The 19,794-nt window shown below is 34.9% G+C and overlaps 1 protein-coding gene across 2 annotated transcripts in view; it reads left to right on the top strand.

Annotated features, from left to right (window-relative positions):
- The window catches only part of TM7SF3 (transmembrane 7 superfamily member 3), a 30,374-nt gene extending 14,140 nt beyond the window's left edge, over window positions 1–16,234 (top strand). For both annotated transcript variants that reach the window (XM_006912702.3, XM_015590082.2), the window contains exons 6-12: window positions 4,254–4,431; window positions 6,817–6,903; window positions 8,226–8,306; window positions 8,945–9,097; window positions 12,317–12,414; window positions 13,006–13,168; window positions 14,386–16,234. In XM_006912702.3, the coding sequence (XP_006912764.1) occupies window positions 4,254–4,431; window positions 6,817–6,903; window positions 8,226–8,306; window positions 8,945–9,097; window positions 12,317–12,414; window positions 13,006–13,168; window positions 14,386–14,648 (1,023 nt within the window). In that variant the 3' untranslated portion in view covers window positions 14,649–16,234. The remainder of the gene's footprint in view (window positions 1–4,253; window positions 4,432–6,816; window positions 6,904–8,225; window positions 8,307–8,944; window positions 9,098–12,316; window positions 12,415–13,005; window positions 13,169–14,385) is intronic.
- The last annotated feature ends 3,560 nt before the right edge of the window (window positions 16,235–19,794 follow it).

The raw sequence follows: 19,794 nt of genomic DNA, 5'->3' as shown, positions 1-19,794 counted from the left end.
AATTTATAAAGAGATTGAATCTCCCCGTCTTTTTAAAAGGAGGAACTGTAATTCATCCCCAGTTGATGAGAGAAAGTGCTTTTTTACAAAACAGTGCCAGCTAATAAATGTAGAAGGGATAATTAGAATAAGAAATAACTATTTTGTGTCCTTCAGTGAAATAATTCAGGCAAGGATCATTAGGTGAAAGATTATTGGGGACAGAATAGTCCCAGGATGCCTTAATAGCACTCTCAAATTCTAATTGTAAAAGGAAAACTACTTTTATTTTTTTATTTTTATTTATTTATTTATTTAGAAAACTACTTTTAGAGTAGAATGCTCTGATGGTCTCCTCTTTCTCCATGTGGTCAGTGTTTCACTGATATTGGGTCTACCTGCATTATGTGCTCACCTGAATGCAGTCTGACATTATCATATTCACCTATGGAATATTCTGGCAACATGAATTCAGTCCTTAGAGTTCCTGTTTACAGGAAACACAGGGCATGAAAGTACAAGTTGGGCACCTTGAGCACAATCTGAAAAATCTAGATTGTGTAATATTCTATGAAGTGACTGCCCTTACACAGGGATGGTTTAATGTATGCAAATCGATAAATGTGATACACCACATAATAAACAAAAGGATAAAAATCATATATCTATAGATGCAGAAAAAGCATTTGACAAGATACAGCATACATTTGTGATTAAAACACTTAAAAAAATGGGTATAGAAGGAAAGTACCTCAACATAATAAAGGCCAAATATGACATACCTTCAGCTAACATCATACTTAATGGTGAAAAACTAAAAACCTTTCCTTTAAGATCAAGAACAAGACAAGGCTGTCTGTTATCACTATTATTCAATATAGTGTTGAAAGTCCTAGCTAGAGTGATCTGGCAAGAGAAATAAAAGGCATCTAAATAGGGAATGAAAAAGTCAAATTGTCCCTTTTTGCAGATGACATGATTTGCTATATAGGAGACCCTAAAGACTCCACGAAAAGACTACTAGAAACAATAAATACAGTAATGTTTCAGGATACAAAATCAATTAGTAAAAACCCATGGTGTTCTTTATACTCTTTAACAATGAATTTTCAGAAAAAAATGTAAAAAAAAAAAATTCCTTTTGTGATTAAAACAAAAAGAATAAAATACCTAGGAATAAACCTGATGAAGCATGAGAAGGACATATACAATGAAAACTGTAAGACATTATTAAAAGAAATTGAAGAAGATGCAAAGAAATGGAAAGATATTTTGTGTTCTTGGATTGGAAGAATCAACATAGTTAAAATGACCTTATTACCTAAAGCATTATACAGATTTAATGCAGTCTCCATCAAAATCCCAATGGCATTTTATAAGGAAAGAGAACAAAAAATCATTAGATTTATATGGAAGCACAAAAGACCCTGAATAACGAAAGCAATCCTGAGAAAAAAGAACAAGGCTGGAGGTATCACTTTTCCCGACTTCAAATTATACTACAAAGCAACAGTGATCAAAACAACATTGTATTGGCAGAAAAACACACGGACCAATGGAACAGAATTGAGAGTCCAGAAATAAAGCCTCATATATACGGGCAAGTAATTTTTGACAAAGGAGCCAAAAACATAATGAAGAAAGGAAGGCCTCTTTCATAAATGGCGCTGGGAAAATTGGAAAGCCACATGTAAAAGAATGAAACTAGATTATTGGTATCTGTAACTATACACCAAAATTAATTCAAAATGGATCAAAGCCATGAATATAAGACCCCAAACAAATTACACAGAAGATGCATAGGCACTAAACTCATGGACCTTGTATTCAGAAAGAATTTCATGAATATGAGCTCAAAGGCAAGGGAAGTAAAAGGAGAAATAAATGAATAGAACTATATTAAATCGAAAAGTTTCTGCACAGCAAAAAATCAGCTGAACGGGGGAAGATATTTGTAAACAATGCCTCTGGTAAGGGCTTAATATCCAAAATATACAAAAACTTATGGAGCTCAATGAAAAAAGTCCAATTAAAAATTGGCAGAGGACCTCCTAAGAAGACATACAAATGGCCAACAGACATATGAAAAGATGCTCAACTTTACTAGCTATTAGGGAAATGCAAATCAAAACCAAAATGAGCTACCACTTCACACCTATTAGAATGGCTATTATCAACTGGAAAAGTAACAAGCATTAAGTTGTGGGGAAAAAGAAACTCCTACGCTGCTGGTGGGATGTAAATTGGTACAACCATTGTGGAAAACAGTATGGAGATTCCTCAGAATATTAAGAGTAGAATTACTATGTGACTCAGCAATCCCTCTTCCGGGTGTCTATCCAAAAAACTTGAAAACATTTATCTGCAAAGACATGTGCACCCTGATGTTAATAGAGCAGCATTGTTCACAGTGTCCAGGACATGGCAGCAACCAAAATGCCCTACAATAGATGGTTGGATGAAGAAGATATGTTACCTGTATACAGTAGGATATTACTCAGCTATTAGAAAAGATGAAATTCTGTCATTTGTGACAATATGGATGGATACTGAGATTATCATGCTAAGTGAAATAAGTCAGACAAAAAGTTGAGAACCATATGATTTCACTTGTATGTGCAATATAAAACTGACAGCAACAAACAAACATGACAAACAGAGACTCAATGGACACAGCAGATTAGTGATTACCAGAGGGAAGGTGGGGAGTAGGTAGGGGTGAAGGGGTCACATATATGGTGAAGGAAGGAAATTTACCTTTGGTGAACACATAGTGCAATCTAGAAATGTTGTATTATCGAATTGTACACTTGAAACCTATATGATTTTATTAACCAATGTCACCTAATAATTTTAATTAAAAAAAAAATGTGGGACAAGGTTAAGAAAAATAAAAATAAAGTGACTGACCTTAATTTCTTCAAAAGTTATTGGATGAATGGAAGTAAGGAGATAGAAAGGACTGTTTTAGATTACAGAGATTAGAGATAAACACCATGCATGAAACTTGGTTGGATCTTGATTAAAAGGGAGATAAGCTATAGAAGACATTTGCAGAAAATCTGAATATGGACTTCGTATTCGATAATTATTAATTTTAGGTGAGTTAAAGTATCGTGGGTATATAGGAAAATATACTTTTGTACCCTGCTACTGAAAGTGTGGTAGATGAACACATAGCATGGGCATCACTGGAGAGGTCATTAGAAAAACAGTCTCAGGTACCTCCTCTGACCAACGGAATCAGAATTTGAATTTAAACAAGCTCTCCCAGTGATTCATATGCACATTAAGTCTGAGAAACAGTATTTTGGACATGCACACTGAGATATTTAGAAATGTGGAAAAAAATGGGAGAAGGAGGGAGGGATAGAAAAGCAAATGTAAAATATTAGCAGTTGTTGAATCTGAGTAGTGGCATATAGCTTATTCAGTGTATTATTCTTTCAACATTTCTGGAAGGTTGAACATTTCATAATAAAAACTTGGGAGAGTTGGGGGTAATGTTAACATTTTGTTAAACTTGACCAAATCCTTTGCCCAGGAAACATTTATGAAAGCTAAGCATTATTTTTAAAATGTGGAAGTCTTCTGAGAGGCTCATAATTATTTATCCCTGAAGCTCTAATATTTAATTTTCTCACTTATATTAATAGGAATCTATCTACATATTATTACAGAGTTTTTGTCTTCTAAATATTACCTATTTAAAAAACAACCTTTAAAAGGGAATTTTTTAATTTAAGGACTACAGCATAACACAACTAAATGTAATATTTTCTGATTTCAGAGCCTGTTAAACAAATCAGTGGGTACTTTCTATGAGGTGTTAACACTTTGTCTATACCAGTTCTGTAGTTATTAGTAATAGCTACTACACACTGTGCCGGGCACTGTGTGCTGGGCATTGTGCTGACTACTGAGCAAGATAAATATGGTTCCTGCCCTTATGTTGTTTATAATCTAGCAAATAAAAACATTTTTTTTTTGCTTTGTCCTAACTAGTCTTTACATATTATTTATATCTTATTTGACTTAATTATTAATATTTAATCCTATATAAAAGCTTTAGAAGCGTTTTGTGTAAGAGCTTATTTATATTAGTACATACAAACTGTGTGGGACAATCTTTAGACAAAGATAAATAGGTTAGTGTATATTTTAAATAAGAATTATATTTTAATATTATTTAATATCACACGTAAGTGTCATTATGATAGAATAGCTTTTAGAAAAAAACCTAAACACTAATTATGCATTACTTTTGGCTTCAGGTGGTTACCCTGACAGCTAATGATAAGACAAGTGTTTCCTTCTCTTCCCTCCGGGGACAAGGTGTCATTTATAATGTCATTGTTTGGGACCCATTTCTAAACACATCTGCTGCTTATGTTCCTGTTCACACATATGCCTGCAGCTTTGAGGCAGCGGAGAGTGACTGTTCTTCTCTTGGTGAGTATACAGATTTAAACTTTGCAAATTCTTCTTTGGCTTTGAAGATCTATATCAACTAATACAGAACTTAAGACTATTAAAAGTGCTTTTGTATTCATTCATTCATTCAACAAATGCTTTTTAAACCCCTATGTTATTCCACTCTCTATTCTCAGCACTGGGATGTGTCAGTGAACAAGACACAAAATACCTGCCCTCCTGGAGCTTATATTTTAGTGTGCGAGATGAGACAGACAAGATATATTTGTAAATACATGAGAAAGTGATGAGCACTGAGAAGCAAAAATGAAGTAGAAAAGGGAAATAACAAGTGGCAGTGAGAGAAGAATCTGAGAAAGCATGGCTAGGGAAGTCCTTGCTAGGAAAGACCCTAGGTGAGGCAGGGAGCCATTTGTCTGGGGGTACCTGCCAGGCAGAGGGAACAGCCAGTGCGGGGGTCCTCAATTGGGAGCTTACTGGTGTGTTTGAAGAACTGCCTTGTGTACGGTGGCTGGAGGAGACTGAGGAGGGTGAGAGGTACAAGGGCAGGCAAGCTGTGCGGCCTTGTAGGTCATAGTATGGGCTTTAGCTTTTGTTGGGAGTGAAATGGAAAGGCATTGAAGGGTTTGAGCAGATAGTGCCATGATCGGACTCATATTTTAATGAGATCACTCTGGCTCTTTTTTTGAGAAAAATCAGGGGCAAGAGCAGACACATTGATTAGCAGGCCATTGTATTAATCCAAGTGAGAGATGGTGGTAGTTTAGATAGAATGGTGGCAGTGGAGGTGTGGAAAGAGCATTCTGTGTGTGTGTTTAATATTTTATTTTGAAATAGTTTCACAGAAAAGATGCAGAAGTAGTATACAGAATTCTGCATCTGTTCACCCAGATACGTCATATGCTAGTTAACATATTATGCTGTTTTCATTTTATCCTATTTATAGCTATATAAAACTTTTTTTTTTTTTTAATAAAGAAGAGCTTTATCTCATCAACTGGGGATGAATTACAGTTCTTTCTTTTAAAAAGGAAAGGTAAATTCCTCCCATTTATCAATTTTCAGCCACTGTCTGAATTAAGCAGAATGTGACGTATCTTTCGTTTCCTTTTTCTTTTGGGCTCTTCGGTCTTAGAAAAGCTGATAGGTGGGTATATATTATGCCCTGAAAATTCTGGTCTTTTATTTTGTGTTTCTTTTTTAAATGTAGGTCTTCATAGTGTTTCCATTTGAGTACTCTTAAATATTTTATGTTTTTTGATTGGTGGTGGGTTTGTAATGTTTTTCACATGAGTTTGTATAGGTGTTTTGTTTTGGTTTTAGTTCAGGGATCACTTTCTTGTGTTTATCTCAAAGGAGTCATGATGGTGGTGAATTTAGTGAGCATATTTTATTCTTCACTAAGCCCTTTCAAATCATGGTTTTGTTTTTAAGTTTGTGCCTACCAAGAATCACAGGATTTGGATTTTTTGGCATTATGAAGCATGTTGTGCTTTATTGTTAGTTATAACACTATCTTTTTTTTTTCCAAAGCAATACGTATGTTTAATAAGATTGGCAGTAAATCATGTGTCTTATAGTGCAGTATATGTTCTTTTATTTTAATGTGAATTTTGGTTAAATTTTTTTGTTATGAGAAACTTCAGTCTTCATATACAATTATTCAGCCTTAATAATTTTGATTCATTATCTTGTTTCAGCTATATACCCACCTGTGTGTCTGCCTCCTTACCCTCTTTTTATCACTGGATTCTTTTAGAACAAATCCCTGATTATCATTTTGCTCACAAGATTTCAGTCTGTGTATCTTAAAGATAAGCTCTGTCTTTAAAAAATATAGCCACACATATCATTAACACAAGTTTCAATCTAAAATATTGAAGATAACTTCTTAATGGCATAAAACAGGCAATGTTTACATTTCCCCAGTCATCCCAATTGCTTTTCACAGGTTTTTTTGTTGTTGTCATTTGAATCAGGTTTCAGATGAGATCTGAACATTTTGTTTAGTTTGATGTGCCTCTTAAATCTCTTTTAATTCAGTTCTTCCTCCTGCTCCTCCCTCTCCTTTTTTCTTGTAGTTTATTTGTGAAGAAACAATTATTTATTTTAGGCACTTTCTCTTTTTCTTCCTTTCCCATTTCCTCCCCATCCACCCCCTTACCCAAGAATATGTTACATATTTCTATCAGGAAGCATATAGTTTTTAATTTCTCTTTTTGTTATACTAGCAGCCATTGCCTATGGAGAAGAATTTGTTAGGAATGGCAGGGATATTTTAAAAATAAATTATATGTATATGGAATAAAGTATTGTCACTTTGCTTTTTTCATGAAGTTTTGTTCTGTTAAATAGAAAGTATCAAATTGGGTATATTATGCACTAAATTGTTATTATTTTTAGGAAGAGTATCAACCAAAGTGTTTTTTACTCTTTTTGCCGTGCTTGGTCTCTTCATCTGTTTCTTCGGACACAGATTCTGGAAAACAGGTATTATGTCTGATATAGTTGCTATTTACATGCCTCATGGTCTTTAATCTTAAATGCTGCTGGAGGAATTTCTGTCCTGTAAAAAGAGAAAGCAACTGCTTATCTCCATTATCTTCATAGATTTGTGTTTAGGTTCTTTTTAGTGAGGATTCTACTGAGTTTCTCTGCATTTTTATTTTTTCTCTTTTCTCATTAATGGGGTACAAGCTCCTTTTATTAAGAGAGGAATAAAATTTGATTTGTGCACCAACCTTGTCAGTTGCTAGATTGGCTAGTTGACTAAAGATAAGTTAGAAATCAGGACGTCAGTATAAAAATGTGTGGATTTGATGATGGCGATCAACATGGTTTTGTATAAATCAGGCTGTAGGCTCCATGTATTTGTTCAGTTCTGGGAGGTTCAGACAGCAAATGGGAGGTCCGCTCATTGAAACCTAGTGCAGGGAGTAGAATATAAATATGCTCATGAAAATGATTTGGATTCTTTGAGTTGCCTTTTATGTAACTAATGTTTACAATTACTTTAAAAAATCCTTATTTAGTTCACTAACAAAGGATAATGGAGTATAATGGAGCATCAGGGGAGAGTGAACATAATCTTGATCTCATAAAACTCTTTAAACTTGCTTTAATAAATTGTTTGAAGTAGCAGCTCCTTTCTCTCCATTGCTATATTTTTTTTCCTTGATTGAGAAGAGAATATTGTGAAGACTATTTAATTTCGCAAAGTGTAGAATGATTCTGTAACAAGGAATTTAATAGCTAAGCTGTATGCAAGGTTCCAAAGCTTTTACTAGGTATTTTAATGGGTGAAGAAAATAGTTGCTTGCTCATCCTAAACAGGAAAGGATGAATTGAAAGAAGATATAAAAGTCATATTTTGCTTTGGAATATTTTGTTGTATTTTTTTACCTTTCACATTTTATTTTTGCTCCTGTAACAAATTGAGATTTAGTCTGTAATTTCAGATCAGATACAATGGCAAAAGTACTATTTTTGTTTTAAGAAGGAAATATAAATATATGAAAATGAGCTATGAAATTAATAATTAACAACTTAGCAATTGAAACTGACTTGTACACAAGAAAGTGTTAATACTTTAATATTGTATGCATTTCAAAGTATTATTTGCTCCCAGTGAATTCTAAATTTATATTTACACCAATGAATTCTAAATTTTCCTGCCTTTGGATAGTTATTTCTCTTCTGTGAATGCCCTAATATATAAGCATGTATTTGAAGATGAGATATTTAAATTGCATTGTAAAATGAATACCTAACCATAGCTTGTGTTATTTTCCTTTCTGGTGGTTTGCTGCTAGAATTATTCTTCATAGGCTTTATCTTCATGGGATTCTTCTTTTATATCATGATTACAAGACTGACACCTATTGAATATGATGGTAAGTAAAAATAACATAGTTTAATTGGATGTTAAAAAAGGAAGATGCCATATTTACAGAGACCTTTCTTTCTATAGTTCGACTGGCATTATATGTAATATGATGTGTGTAAAGTAATGGGCCACCTATGTTCTAAACATCTTTTCTAAATTACTTATTCAGACCTTCTCTTCCAAGTTTTTAATCTGCGTGGTGAATTCCTTGGTATTTAGGGAAATGAAAGGTCATATTGATTATAAACCTGTGTTCCAACTATGTGGTATATTGAACTATGAGATTTACAACAATCAAAATGTTAAGATTTTCTTTACCTTAAATATAACCACTTCTTTCTTGTCATGTTTAACAGAATACTTGTCACCGCTGCTTCTTCAGCCCCAAATTATGGGTTGTGCCAAGCCACTCCCGTGACCAGTACTGGGAGGTTTAGCTCCCTGGCTAGTTTCCAGGGCTCAGACTGGCCCCTCCCTAGAGGGAGCCTGTGCTGGTTTCATGGCGCCACTAAAGAGTTCACCAACCTTCTGTTGGTGCTTGAGCAACAGAAAAGCTAAGGATGACTCTGGCAATGGTATATTGTGTCTAAAGCATGCAGTTGGACAAACTACCTCTGGTCAAACAGTTCATCTTCCTTTGTGCAGTTCGTCTGATTCTAACAGCCATCGCTGGAAGCATTGGTGGGATTTTCTTAGTAGCTGCTTGGTGGCGATTTGGAATCCTCATGCTCTGTATGCTGTGTGTTGGACTAGTATTGGGCTTCTTCATCTCATCAGTGACTTTCTTCACTCCACTGGGTAACGAATGTATAGCTAATGTTTTCTGTCTTTAGTTCATTGTTTGAAAAGTCTTATTTGGGCTCTGTAGGTACAAATACATGCCATCAAGGACTTGGGACCTTCTATAGAATTCTGCAAATTTGCATTAGAAGGCCAATACAAATAAGAATCTCTCTTTCCTCAAAGGCATCCTGTACTAGATGACTTACAGAATGTCTTTAGGGGTAGCTTTGTAACTATTTGTTGTGATGTGTGTGTGTGTGTGTGTGGGTGTGTGTGTGTGTGTGAGAGAGAGAGAGAGAGAGATATTTAATGGAGGTAAAGGATTTTCTTAATATATGACAGAACAGTGGTTTTTGCTTATTTTTTTAAACCCTGCAACCCTTATTCAGTGAATCTTAAGCAGAAGCCGAATATCCCACAGATAAAATTGGCACTGTTCTGATGGCAGCTGAATTGGGCAACCTGGTGCTTTGTTTTTAGTCTTCTTTGGTACACCCAACCTTTTTTTTTAAATGATTTTAACTTTCTTTGCAGTTTTGCAATAACTTACATTTCCCGATTATTGCAAAAATGCATAAAGAGTATCTTCATTCCAAGGTACTCTGTTAGGCTGTTTGCTTCTTGTGATAATGCTTATGTTACAACATCAGATTAAAGTTGATGGAAATGTTAGATATAAGTATAGCTGTCTCTTCAAGCTATCAGTTCTTGAGAAAATAGTATAACAGAATGCAGTTGGCTCTCTCTAAAGATTTTTTTTAAGGCCAGAGAGAATTGATAACCTGTATGTGTACCGACTGTTCTGAGGCCCTTGAGGCCCTTTGTCTGATTTTAGCAAACCTATAGCCAAGTTTATTTCCACAGCACCACCTGCAGGTAGCTTTTTATCTAGTCTTATGCAAAGTAGTGTTGTTTAGATTTGGCTAAATATCAGCTTGAGAGGGATGTTTGCTGAAAATGCAGACATAGGGCCCTATTCTAAATGCGCTAAATCAAATACTACTTAATGGGCTCCTCCCTGCCCCGTTTTTGTTAATGCTTGGAGAGTGGAGGGATGATAGTTTAGAATTTTTAGTAGTTAGTTAATGTGCTTTTGATGAGTAGAAATAACATAAATTTTGAAGTAAGGAAAAAAACCCAAAAACCTGTGTATGTATTCTAACTGTCGCTAATATGTTACTAGCTTATAACCTTGGATAAGATACTGAAGCTTTGTTTCATCTTTTGTAAAACTATCTCAGGGTAGAAGTGTGGAGTAAATGGATAATACAAATAAGGAGAAAGGCCTTAGAATTTTCTTCTTATAAAAGTAACCTGAAGTAGTTGTCTCTATAAACTTTTTGACAAGATATTCCTACTGGTAAAAATAATTTTAGCATATACCATTTATATATATATGTTTCCTTATGTCATTGCTCAAAGACAGGGTGTTTCCTTAATGATAGTGGATGCAAACATTAACATTTGCAAATATTAAATTTGAAAAATATCTGGCCAACTTCATTAATTACTGCTGTTTTCACATTATGTGGCCAGCAAAGAGTTTATACTCTGGAAGCGTCTGCCTTCACATGCCTGCATAACTAATACTTTTTTCACACACACACACACACACACACACACACACACACACACACACACACACTTATTTATGGTTATACACTTTATTTTTTTTTATTAAGTTTATTGGGGTAACATTGGTTAATACAATTATATAATTTTCAGTTATACATTATAGTTTGACATCCTTATATTCTATTGTGTGATTACCACCCAAAGTCCAGTTTCCTTTAGCTACCATATATTTGATCCCCTTTACCCACTTCACTCTCCCTCTACCCCCCTATATTTGACCCCCTTTACTCCGTCTACCTCTCCCCTCCTCCCCAACCCCCTACCCTCTGGTAACCACTAGTCCATTGTCCATGTCCCTATGTCTCTGTTTGTCCTGTTCATTTGTTGCTTTTAGATTTATAACCCACATATAAGCGATATCATGTGATTTTCAACTTTTTCAGTCTTACTTATTTCGCTTAGCATGATTATCTCAAGGTCCATCCATGTTGTCACAAATGGCAGTATTTCATCTCTTCTTATGGCTAAAATTCTAAACTATCATCCCTCCACTCTCCAAGTAATATTCCATTGTATATTTGGAATATACAAAGTTTCTTTAGCCAATCATCTATCATAGGACACTTCGGTTGCTTCCATGTCCTGGCCACTGTGAATAATGCTGTTACGAACATTGGTATGCAAAAATCTTTTTGGATATGGGTTTATAACTACTATTTTTAATCCCTGATTCCTTGAAAGACTTTTTTTTAAAAACCATGTTTATATCGTGAAGGTTAGGATAATTAGAGAATGTGATCCATAAATTCACTCTAGCATGTTGTGGTTCACTTTCTGAGAATGTGGGTTCCAAGGTCAGATCCTCACTACAGAACTCCCACTCTTCCAGGATACATGGGTCTCAAGATATTGGACCGCCTCCAGTTGGACTGAGTGATGGTGCCAGTGTCAGTATAAATGATTGTCGGGCTTAGATCCTTGCTATTTAAAATTAACTTTTAAATAGGAGTTCTAATATATTTGTTCTGGGTTAACCCAAGGTGTGCCACATTTTGGAGAAAGTTTAGTAGGAGAAGTAAGCAGCTACTGTTATTTCCTGATGCATTAGGAAATCACATCTTCCAGGACAAAGTGGCTGGGCAGGAAATGCATTGATGGCAAAAATCTTTTAAATATATTTTGCTGCTTATATTGGGTGAGAGTTCATATGGTTAACTCTGAATGCCATTTACTTATATTTTTTATTCTACACTACAAAATCTTGGAATCATAGAAATTTAGAGCTAAAATGGATGATTTGGAGCTTGGAGATGAAGTGGTTCAATCTTCCAATATTAGGGGTTAGGGAATTGAGGCCCAGCATCACAGCTGGTGAATGGAAGAGCTTGGACTAGTCCACCTTCTTCTAAATTATTCTAGTAATAAATGTAGAGCCTTTACCTTCTTGATTTTCCTCCCACCCTTGTACCTTCTAGGACACATCCTTCAAAGGTGATTGTGTTGACACTTAGATGACTAAAATCGTAATTTCTAATAGCCAGCATACTCTCTGGTTCTCATGTTAAACCTTTGGTGTCTGTCTGTGTTCAGATGTTGAGAAAATGAAAATTTAACTTAGTGAACCTGTCTTTTACTCTTGATTTCTTTTTGCTTTTTCAGGAAACCTAACAGTATTTCGTAACGATGATGTGTTCTGGGTAACCTTCTCTTGTATCGCTATTCTCATTCCGGTAATTTTCATGGGCTGCCTAAGAATAGTAAGTGTTTCATCAGAAGTTAGATTTATTCATTATATTGTCCTGAGCCTTCAGTTTTTCACTTATCGCATCAGTTTGTGTGTTTTATTCACTAGGGAGAACTTTATGATAATCTGTATCAGATGATTGATTTTAAATAGCCTTGTTACTATGAAAGCAAGAGAAGTTGTAATTACGATTACATACAGTGTTTTTTTTTTTAATTAAATGGAGCATCTTATCACTGTTCATATGCTTTTAACAATGGGAGGCGAGACGATAGGGCTCACGATAATGCAACAACCTGATGGATCATTTGCTATCTCTGCAGAAGAATGGTTCTTCATCTAATTAAACTTTATTGTTGAAGTTCTTACACAGGGAAGATATTTTTCTATAAGGTAAACTGTGTTTTAAAAACTCACTATGGGTGTTGAAGGTTATTTTCAGTTTATATTTTTAGGTAAGCTTTTTCAGCTCTAAGACTTGATCCCTTGTCATGTACCCTGAGGAACAGAAGTGATTCCCTGTAATTGAGGCCAGTGATGAGAGTTAGAAACTATTCTTGTTCTACCAGAGGTGAAGCCTAAACTCTCTCTCTCTCTTCCACAGCTGAACATACTGACTTGTGGATTCATTGGCTCCTATTCGGTGGTTTTGGCCGTTGACAGTTACTTGTACACAAGCCTTTCTTATATCACTTTGAATGTACTCAAGAGAGCACTCAACACTCATTTCCGTGGAGCTTTCACAAATGTGCCTTTTCAAACTAATGGTAAGACTCTGAATCCAAGATTAAGAATGATAGTCAACTAGGAATATTGGCCCACCTGTGCTAACTAGAGCACTAAGTAACTAGATTGAAAGAAGGTTAACTGGTTGGAAAGAAAGTTAACTGGATACAAGGAAACTCACACCCTACAAATGCTATTAGAGTCCCCTGTTAATGATAACTTATGATCATAGAAAGAATTTAAATTTGTAAAGTGGTTGAAGTTTATATTTCTAAAAATCTATTAATTAACTTTGTTAAGAAATTTGTAAACCAAGATTACTTAGGTGTACCTGGTTTTGAGAAAAATGCTGAGAATAAAGCTTGCCACCTCATGGGATGGAGTGGGATGAGGAATAAAAATGGCAACCTGATTTTTTAAACTTATTCTTGTTTCCCTCCCTTTAAAAAGCATGTAATTTACTAATTGGAAGTGAAAATGATTTTCAGTTAGTATTTTCTCACTTGTAACATTTCTACCCATTAAAGATTTTTCATTAACTTTTCAAAGGGAAAAAAAGACTACTATAAATGTTCAAAAAGATTGTAAGATATGTTAGTTTCAGAAATGTTAAAATATTGAGGATAGTAAAGCATGTCTTAGAATTGAAGATGTGTAAGCACAATCGTCATTGTTATAAATATTTAAGCTAAATCTTTTCCTCTGCTATCCTGAGCCTGCCCTCATTGGATAAGAGGTTGATGGTAGAGATCTTGAAACCCATGTGTCTTGTTTTACATACAAGATAGTATTTTGCCAAGCCTTTACTCAAAGCTCAGTGTAAGTTGTTGAATCTTCTCGTGCATTTCTATACCCAGTCTATAGGTGTAGGGGGTTGGGGGAAGATAGCATACTGGTGTCTAATGTTCCATGATATATATTTGTAAGGTATACCTAGAATGCTGCCTGCTGCTCACCCCCCAACTATGCCTGTGGGCACTGGTCATAAAATATTGGAATGACAAAGATCCAGACAACTAGTTCCTTTACAACCAGTCTGGATTTTCAAGTGCCTATAATAGAAAATTCCTGTTTTGAAACGTAAGACTGCAGCTTCCTCATTCATTCCTTGATTTGCAAATGAGGAAATAACATATGTTTAGACAAAGTTAACAGAGAGTCTAATATTACTAAGAAAGGATGACACAGATTTAGTCTGTGAAAGGTTTTTTTTTTTTTAAATGCAAAAGTTCAAACTGTGTTTTTTACTGTTTTTTAGACTTTATTATCCTGGCAGTATGGGGGATGCTGGCTGTAAGTGGAATTACATTACAAATGCGAAGAGAAGGAGGGCGACCACTTTTCCCTCCCCACCCATACAAACTATGGAAACGAGAGAGGGAGCGCAGAGTAACCAACATCTTGGATCCTAGCTACCACATCCCTCCATTGAGAGAGAGGCTGTATGGCCAGTTAACCCAGATCAGAGAGCTCTTCCAGAAAGAACAGCCAGCTGGAGAGAGAACACCCCTACTTCTATAAATGTCGAAGGGGGCCTTGGTCAGTGTGATCCTGAAGTACAAGGCAGGCACTGCCTCAGCTTTGGTGTTTATGCACAGCCTGCTTCAGCAGTCTCCAATGCAGGTCGTAAGAAAGCAGGTTTATGTGTCTGCTTTGTATGATATTGCGGTGTCCTCATTGATGTATGTATGGTACAGGTGTGCCAAGATTATGATAGTTCTGTTAGAGTGAGAAAGATGACCAAAAAAGTGGTGGTAGGGATGCATTTTCTTTTTTGAAATACTTAATAATTAATTACCTTTTGGTTTGTATGGTCAAGTTATTATATATACACAAAAAAATAAAAAATAAATAAACGATTATTCTCTAAAGCTCTTGGTGTTTCTTTTTATAACTTCTTGAACAATTCTCTCGCCTCAGTCTGTCTAAACCTAGGTGGTGGGGAATGGAAGGTGGTTTGATTTCAGTGTTAGACTGAATCTTTATTGGCCATTATTTGAAGGTTTAGGGATTTGATACTGGGCCTTTGAACTTTAGAGTACAAAAGATGGAGAACTAATTTTCTTACTAAAAGCAGTCTGATATTTAGTTGCATCTTTTGTAGTGTATTAGGCACCCTTTTGCTTATTTTTAATTGTGATAAAATGTTTACCGTTTCAATCATTTTTAAGTGTATAGTTCAGTAGGTATTGTTTTTGCCTTTTATTGCTTAAAATGGTAAATATCAAAATTATTTCAGTTACTTGAAAATAGGTCAATTTATATAGATAGAACTTTTACATGGATGATTTATTTATATTCCAAATAATGGCCCGTTATTTTTTGTTTTTTCTTTTAAGGCTCTTTAAAATAGTTTGACAGCTGATCACTAATTTAAATTGCATTAGATGACGTGAATTGTTTTGTTTTTAGGATACAAATGGCTCCTACCTTAATTAATCTATAGTCCAATTAATAAGGTAACCTTTCAGAAATTTGCATTTTGTAATTCTTTTGGCTAAATTGTTATTAGCATCAATGTGAAATATAATCTCAGAAAATTTCTACATGAAGCTTTTGTACCTTCTGTTTTATTAAAGTGATGAGGGACTCAAAAAGGATTCAAGTATTTAATGGAGCTGCTTTTTAAAATTAGAACCTTGAAATCTAAGGAGTCCCTTCAGTTTTAACACTTTTTCTACCCCAAGAAAGTAACTGGATGCCTTGGGCTGCATACATACCTACTCCTAATGGTATTTTCTCTTAATTGTCAGAGCCTCTGCTACTGGCACTAACTTGGATTTTAAGTTGGTGACTTTAACATACCTGAGTGACAGTGTGGTTGTGGTGGTTGCATGCACATTTGTGAGTTAACCACTATTGAAATGATGCTGCTTTTAAGAGTTTTCAAAGTGTAATAGATTTTTGAAATTTCAAATAACTAGAAAATTTTTAACTTTTGCTTTTAAAAGTGTTTTGGAAAGGCTGAAACAAAATGAAAAGTATAAAACTAATCATTTGGTTTTGAAAAATACAAAACTTCATTTACTCTTCTGTAATCCTCACTGTTTAACTGCAGTAACACTCGAATAAAAATTTTTTCATAATTGTAGGAATTCTGGCTAATACTCTATCTTTGTACATTCGAACAAAGTGATATGGAATGTTTGTGAGTTATTTTCTATACCATCAAAAATCTGCCAGTGAAGACTGTAAAGACGGAATACACTTTTTTCGAGGATACAAATTGTTTAAAATTTTATAATTGGGGTGAGTAATAACAAGTTTGTACAATTTTTTAATAATAAATACCTATTTTGAAAAAAATGCTTAAAAGTCTCATAAAATTCATTATAAAATTTTTGGTATATGTTCATATAACAACATAGCAACAAGACATAAGAGGACAGTTTCTTAGCTATAAAAGTAATTAGGACATTTTAACATTTTAAGCAGAAATGAAATAGGAAATGAAATCTGGGGCAAGCTAATATCTTTAATGCATTAATTTCTGTTGATGTCAGCACTTCAAGTGTGTCAAACTGAAGAATAGTAAGTGAAAAATTAGTTATATTGTTCTTTAAATGTTTTGGTTCTGATAACCTTTTAAAAGCTAGGTACCAGGTTGTAAAACCACAGCAGCTAGCTAATCGGTGCTGTAGAACAGTTTTCTGTAGAAGATAGAAAACTGATTCTAACAAATTGCTAGAATATTAGACTAGGAATGGACTTTAGAGATTGTGTCACTTGACCTCTTTATTTTATACCTGAGGAGATTCTTGGTCAAGGAGTCAATTATATGAAGTCACAGTTATAAAATAGTGTCTGATCCAAAATTTGGGATGCCTGACTCCCTAACCAAATGTGCTTTAACATTCAACGTAATGGAATGTAAATCTGAATATTTTCAGTTTTCCTGGGAGAAATTGGTAGGAAGCTCCTAATGTTAATATCGCCACGATCTCTTCTTTGGGGGGAATTATTTTCGCAGTGAAAACATGTTTTTCCAAGTTAATTCTCTGATGTCATGGGCCATTTCTCATTCGTTTCAAAGTACATAATGGTTACTCAAAATTTTCAATATCCATACATATTTCACAGCAGCATTCGTATGGAACTTTTTGGCATAAAGTTTACTCCTTGATTATGTATTTGATACATTAACTTTCATTAAAGCCCAAGTATTCTTGAATCTAATTTCCCAAGAACTAGGCCTCCCCCTCCAGAGTTTCCCTATGTGCTTTTTGTTAGGCACTGAATTGTGTCCCCCTTCAAATTCATGTTGAAACCCTACCCCCGCCCCTACTTCAGAATGTGACTGTGGAGAGAGGGCTTTAAAGAGGTAAATTAAGTTAAAATGAGGGCATTAGGATGGGCCCTAATCTAATCTAAGTGTCTTTATAAAAAGAGATTAAGACATACAGAACCCCCCGTGGAATCTCATACACCCAGCCAGTCATCACAGCCCTTTATTTTGGTACCCGTTGGGATCAGTTATTCCATTCTCAGCTTTCAGCATTTTGAGCAGCTAATCCAGACAGGATATTCAGTCTTCTTTTTCAAGTTGAGATATAATTGACATATAACATTGTGTAAGTTTAAGGTATACATATGTTCATTTAATAGTTATAACAATATGACCACCATAACATTAGCTAACATGCCGATCGTATTTGTCATATAATTATTTCATTTTTGTGGCAAGAACAATTAAGATCTAGTCTCTTGGTGACTTTGAAGTTTCTGACAGTATTGTTGACTATAATCCTTATGGCTTAAAAGGTTTATTCTGTCTCACATAAATTCATGGCTCCTGCTAATGAATTCTCTACTGCCCAGACTAATTTGAATGTGCTGTGGCCTGCCTGAACTCATGGTGGGCACACTGGGAAGAGCATGGATGCCTATATCTGGGAGCTGTGAGGAAGGGTAGAAGATCAGAAAATGAATGAGCTGGAAGAAGCTAGACCCACTAAGTGTGCGTTTGCTCCCTAGTTCTCTATGGACTATGTTTTCAGCGACTGAACCAGACCTCAACTTTTTAAAAAACTTTAAAATAAACGAGCTGTCTCACTGGGAGCAGGAGACCATGTATAAGATTCCCTAAAATGACTAATATGTATTGTTAGGGCCAAGCCTAGGATTCTGGAGGACTAATTTCAGGGACAAGATTGAAGGCTCCTTCTCTTGGAAAAAAAAAAAAACTCATCTTGCTTTAATGCCTGAAGGTTTTCAATGGAGTAGAGCTACAAAATTTTTCTTCCAAACCAGCTCTCCCACTGAATTCTTTCAATGATGTATACCAGTGATTTTACTGAATAAAGATGATGCTTTTAACCTCTTGTATGCTATATATGTCTACAGTCTACGTGCACTTGGAACAAAAACCTTATAATCATCGAGATAGGTCTTAAAATGAACATTCTAAGGGGAAGTTAACATTTGAGAAATTCATTCACTTGATCTCACATCAGCCTTTGATTTGGTAGGACTGAGCACTTGACCACTGAGTGATGCTGAAATTTGAGATGCAAGTGACAAATCCTCAGCATTTTAAAGTAGTCAAAGGCCAGTCCTATTCATCTTCAACTGCATGTACAAACAAGCAAGGTACTGAGGCTTGAGGGGTTACATACAGCCATGACAGAGACAAGCTTTTGATGAACACATTCTAACCAGCTTTGTTTTATAGAAAGCCCAAATGAAGCTTACCTATCAATGTCTGATACTCAAGAAATATATCCTGTGTTTCAAGATTCTACTTATTGATACTGATTTCAACATAGTTAGTTTTCTGAAAGCTTTGGTTACTCCAAAACAGAGAGTTTACTTTTTCCTTTTGCTCATATGGGGGGAAAAATAACTTGCAATGGATATTGTTAACTGAAAAAAAAAAAAAAATCAAGGAACCAAGGTGTATGCTAAGATTCCAATTGCGCACGTGTGTGTATGCTGAATTCTTAACCATGTACATTTATTTCTTCTGTATGTAAAGGATAAATTATAATAAAAATGAACATAACCAAACTTCTGGGAATTTATACACCAGAAATTAAAAGTACAGTGCATAAACTATGTATTATGGATATTTAATGCAGCACTACTTGGGGTTTTAAAAAAACTGCAAACAATCTGAAATATCCATCAATAGGGGAAATAGTTGAATAAATTATCATACATTTATGCAATGATAGTTAAAAAACTGGTTTGCAGGCAACAGAAACTTGCTAGTGTATACAAATAGAATTGGTTGGAAGTACAGCTGACTTTGAGCAATGAAGAGGTGAGGGGTGCTGACACCCATGCAGTCAAAAATCCACGTGTAACTTTTGACTCCCCTAAGACTTTACAGTTGTGCCTCAGTATCGATAGGGGATTGGTTCCAGTACCCTCACAGATACCATATTTTGTAGATGCTCCAATCCTCTACATATAGCTGATCCTCCACATCCTTGGACTCCGAAGCATGGATGAAAAAAACAGTACAGGTATCTATTGACAAAAATCCATGCATAAGTAGACCTGTGCAACTCACACCAATGTTTTTCAAGAGTCAAGTGTATACTGATGTTATTTGCTTCTGGACATTTCTCCTTATGCATTTGATTTTTACATAGTGTAATTATATATGCAATTTAGTATTGTTTTTATTATCCAAATTTAGTTATATTTAGTTATAAATTTTTCT

Source organism: Pteropus alecto, unplaced genomic scaffold (assembly GCF_000325575.1).
Source record: "Pteropus alecto unplaced genomic scaffold, ASM32557v1 scaffold103, whole genome shotgun sequence".
In the NCBI taxonomy this organism is placed as follows: domain Eukaryota; kingdom Metazoa; phylum Chordata; class Mammalia; order Chiroptera; family Pteropodidae; genus Pteropus; species Pteropus alecto.
Note: the sequence above shows the minus strand (reverse complement) of the source record. Positions and strands in the feature narration are given on the sequence as shown.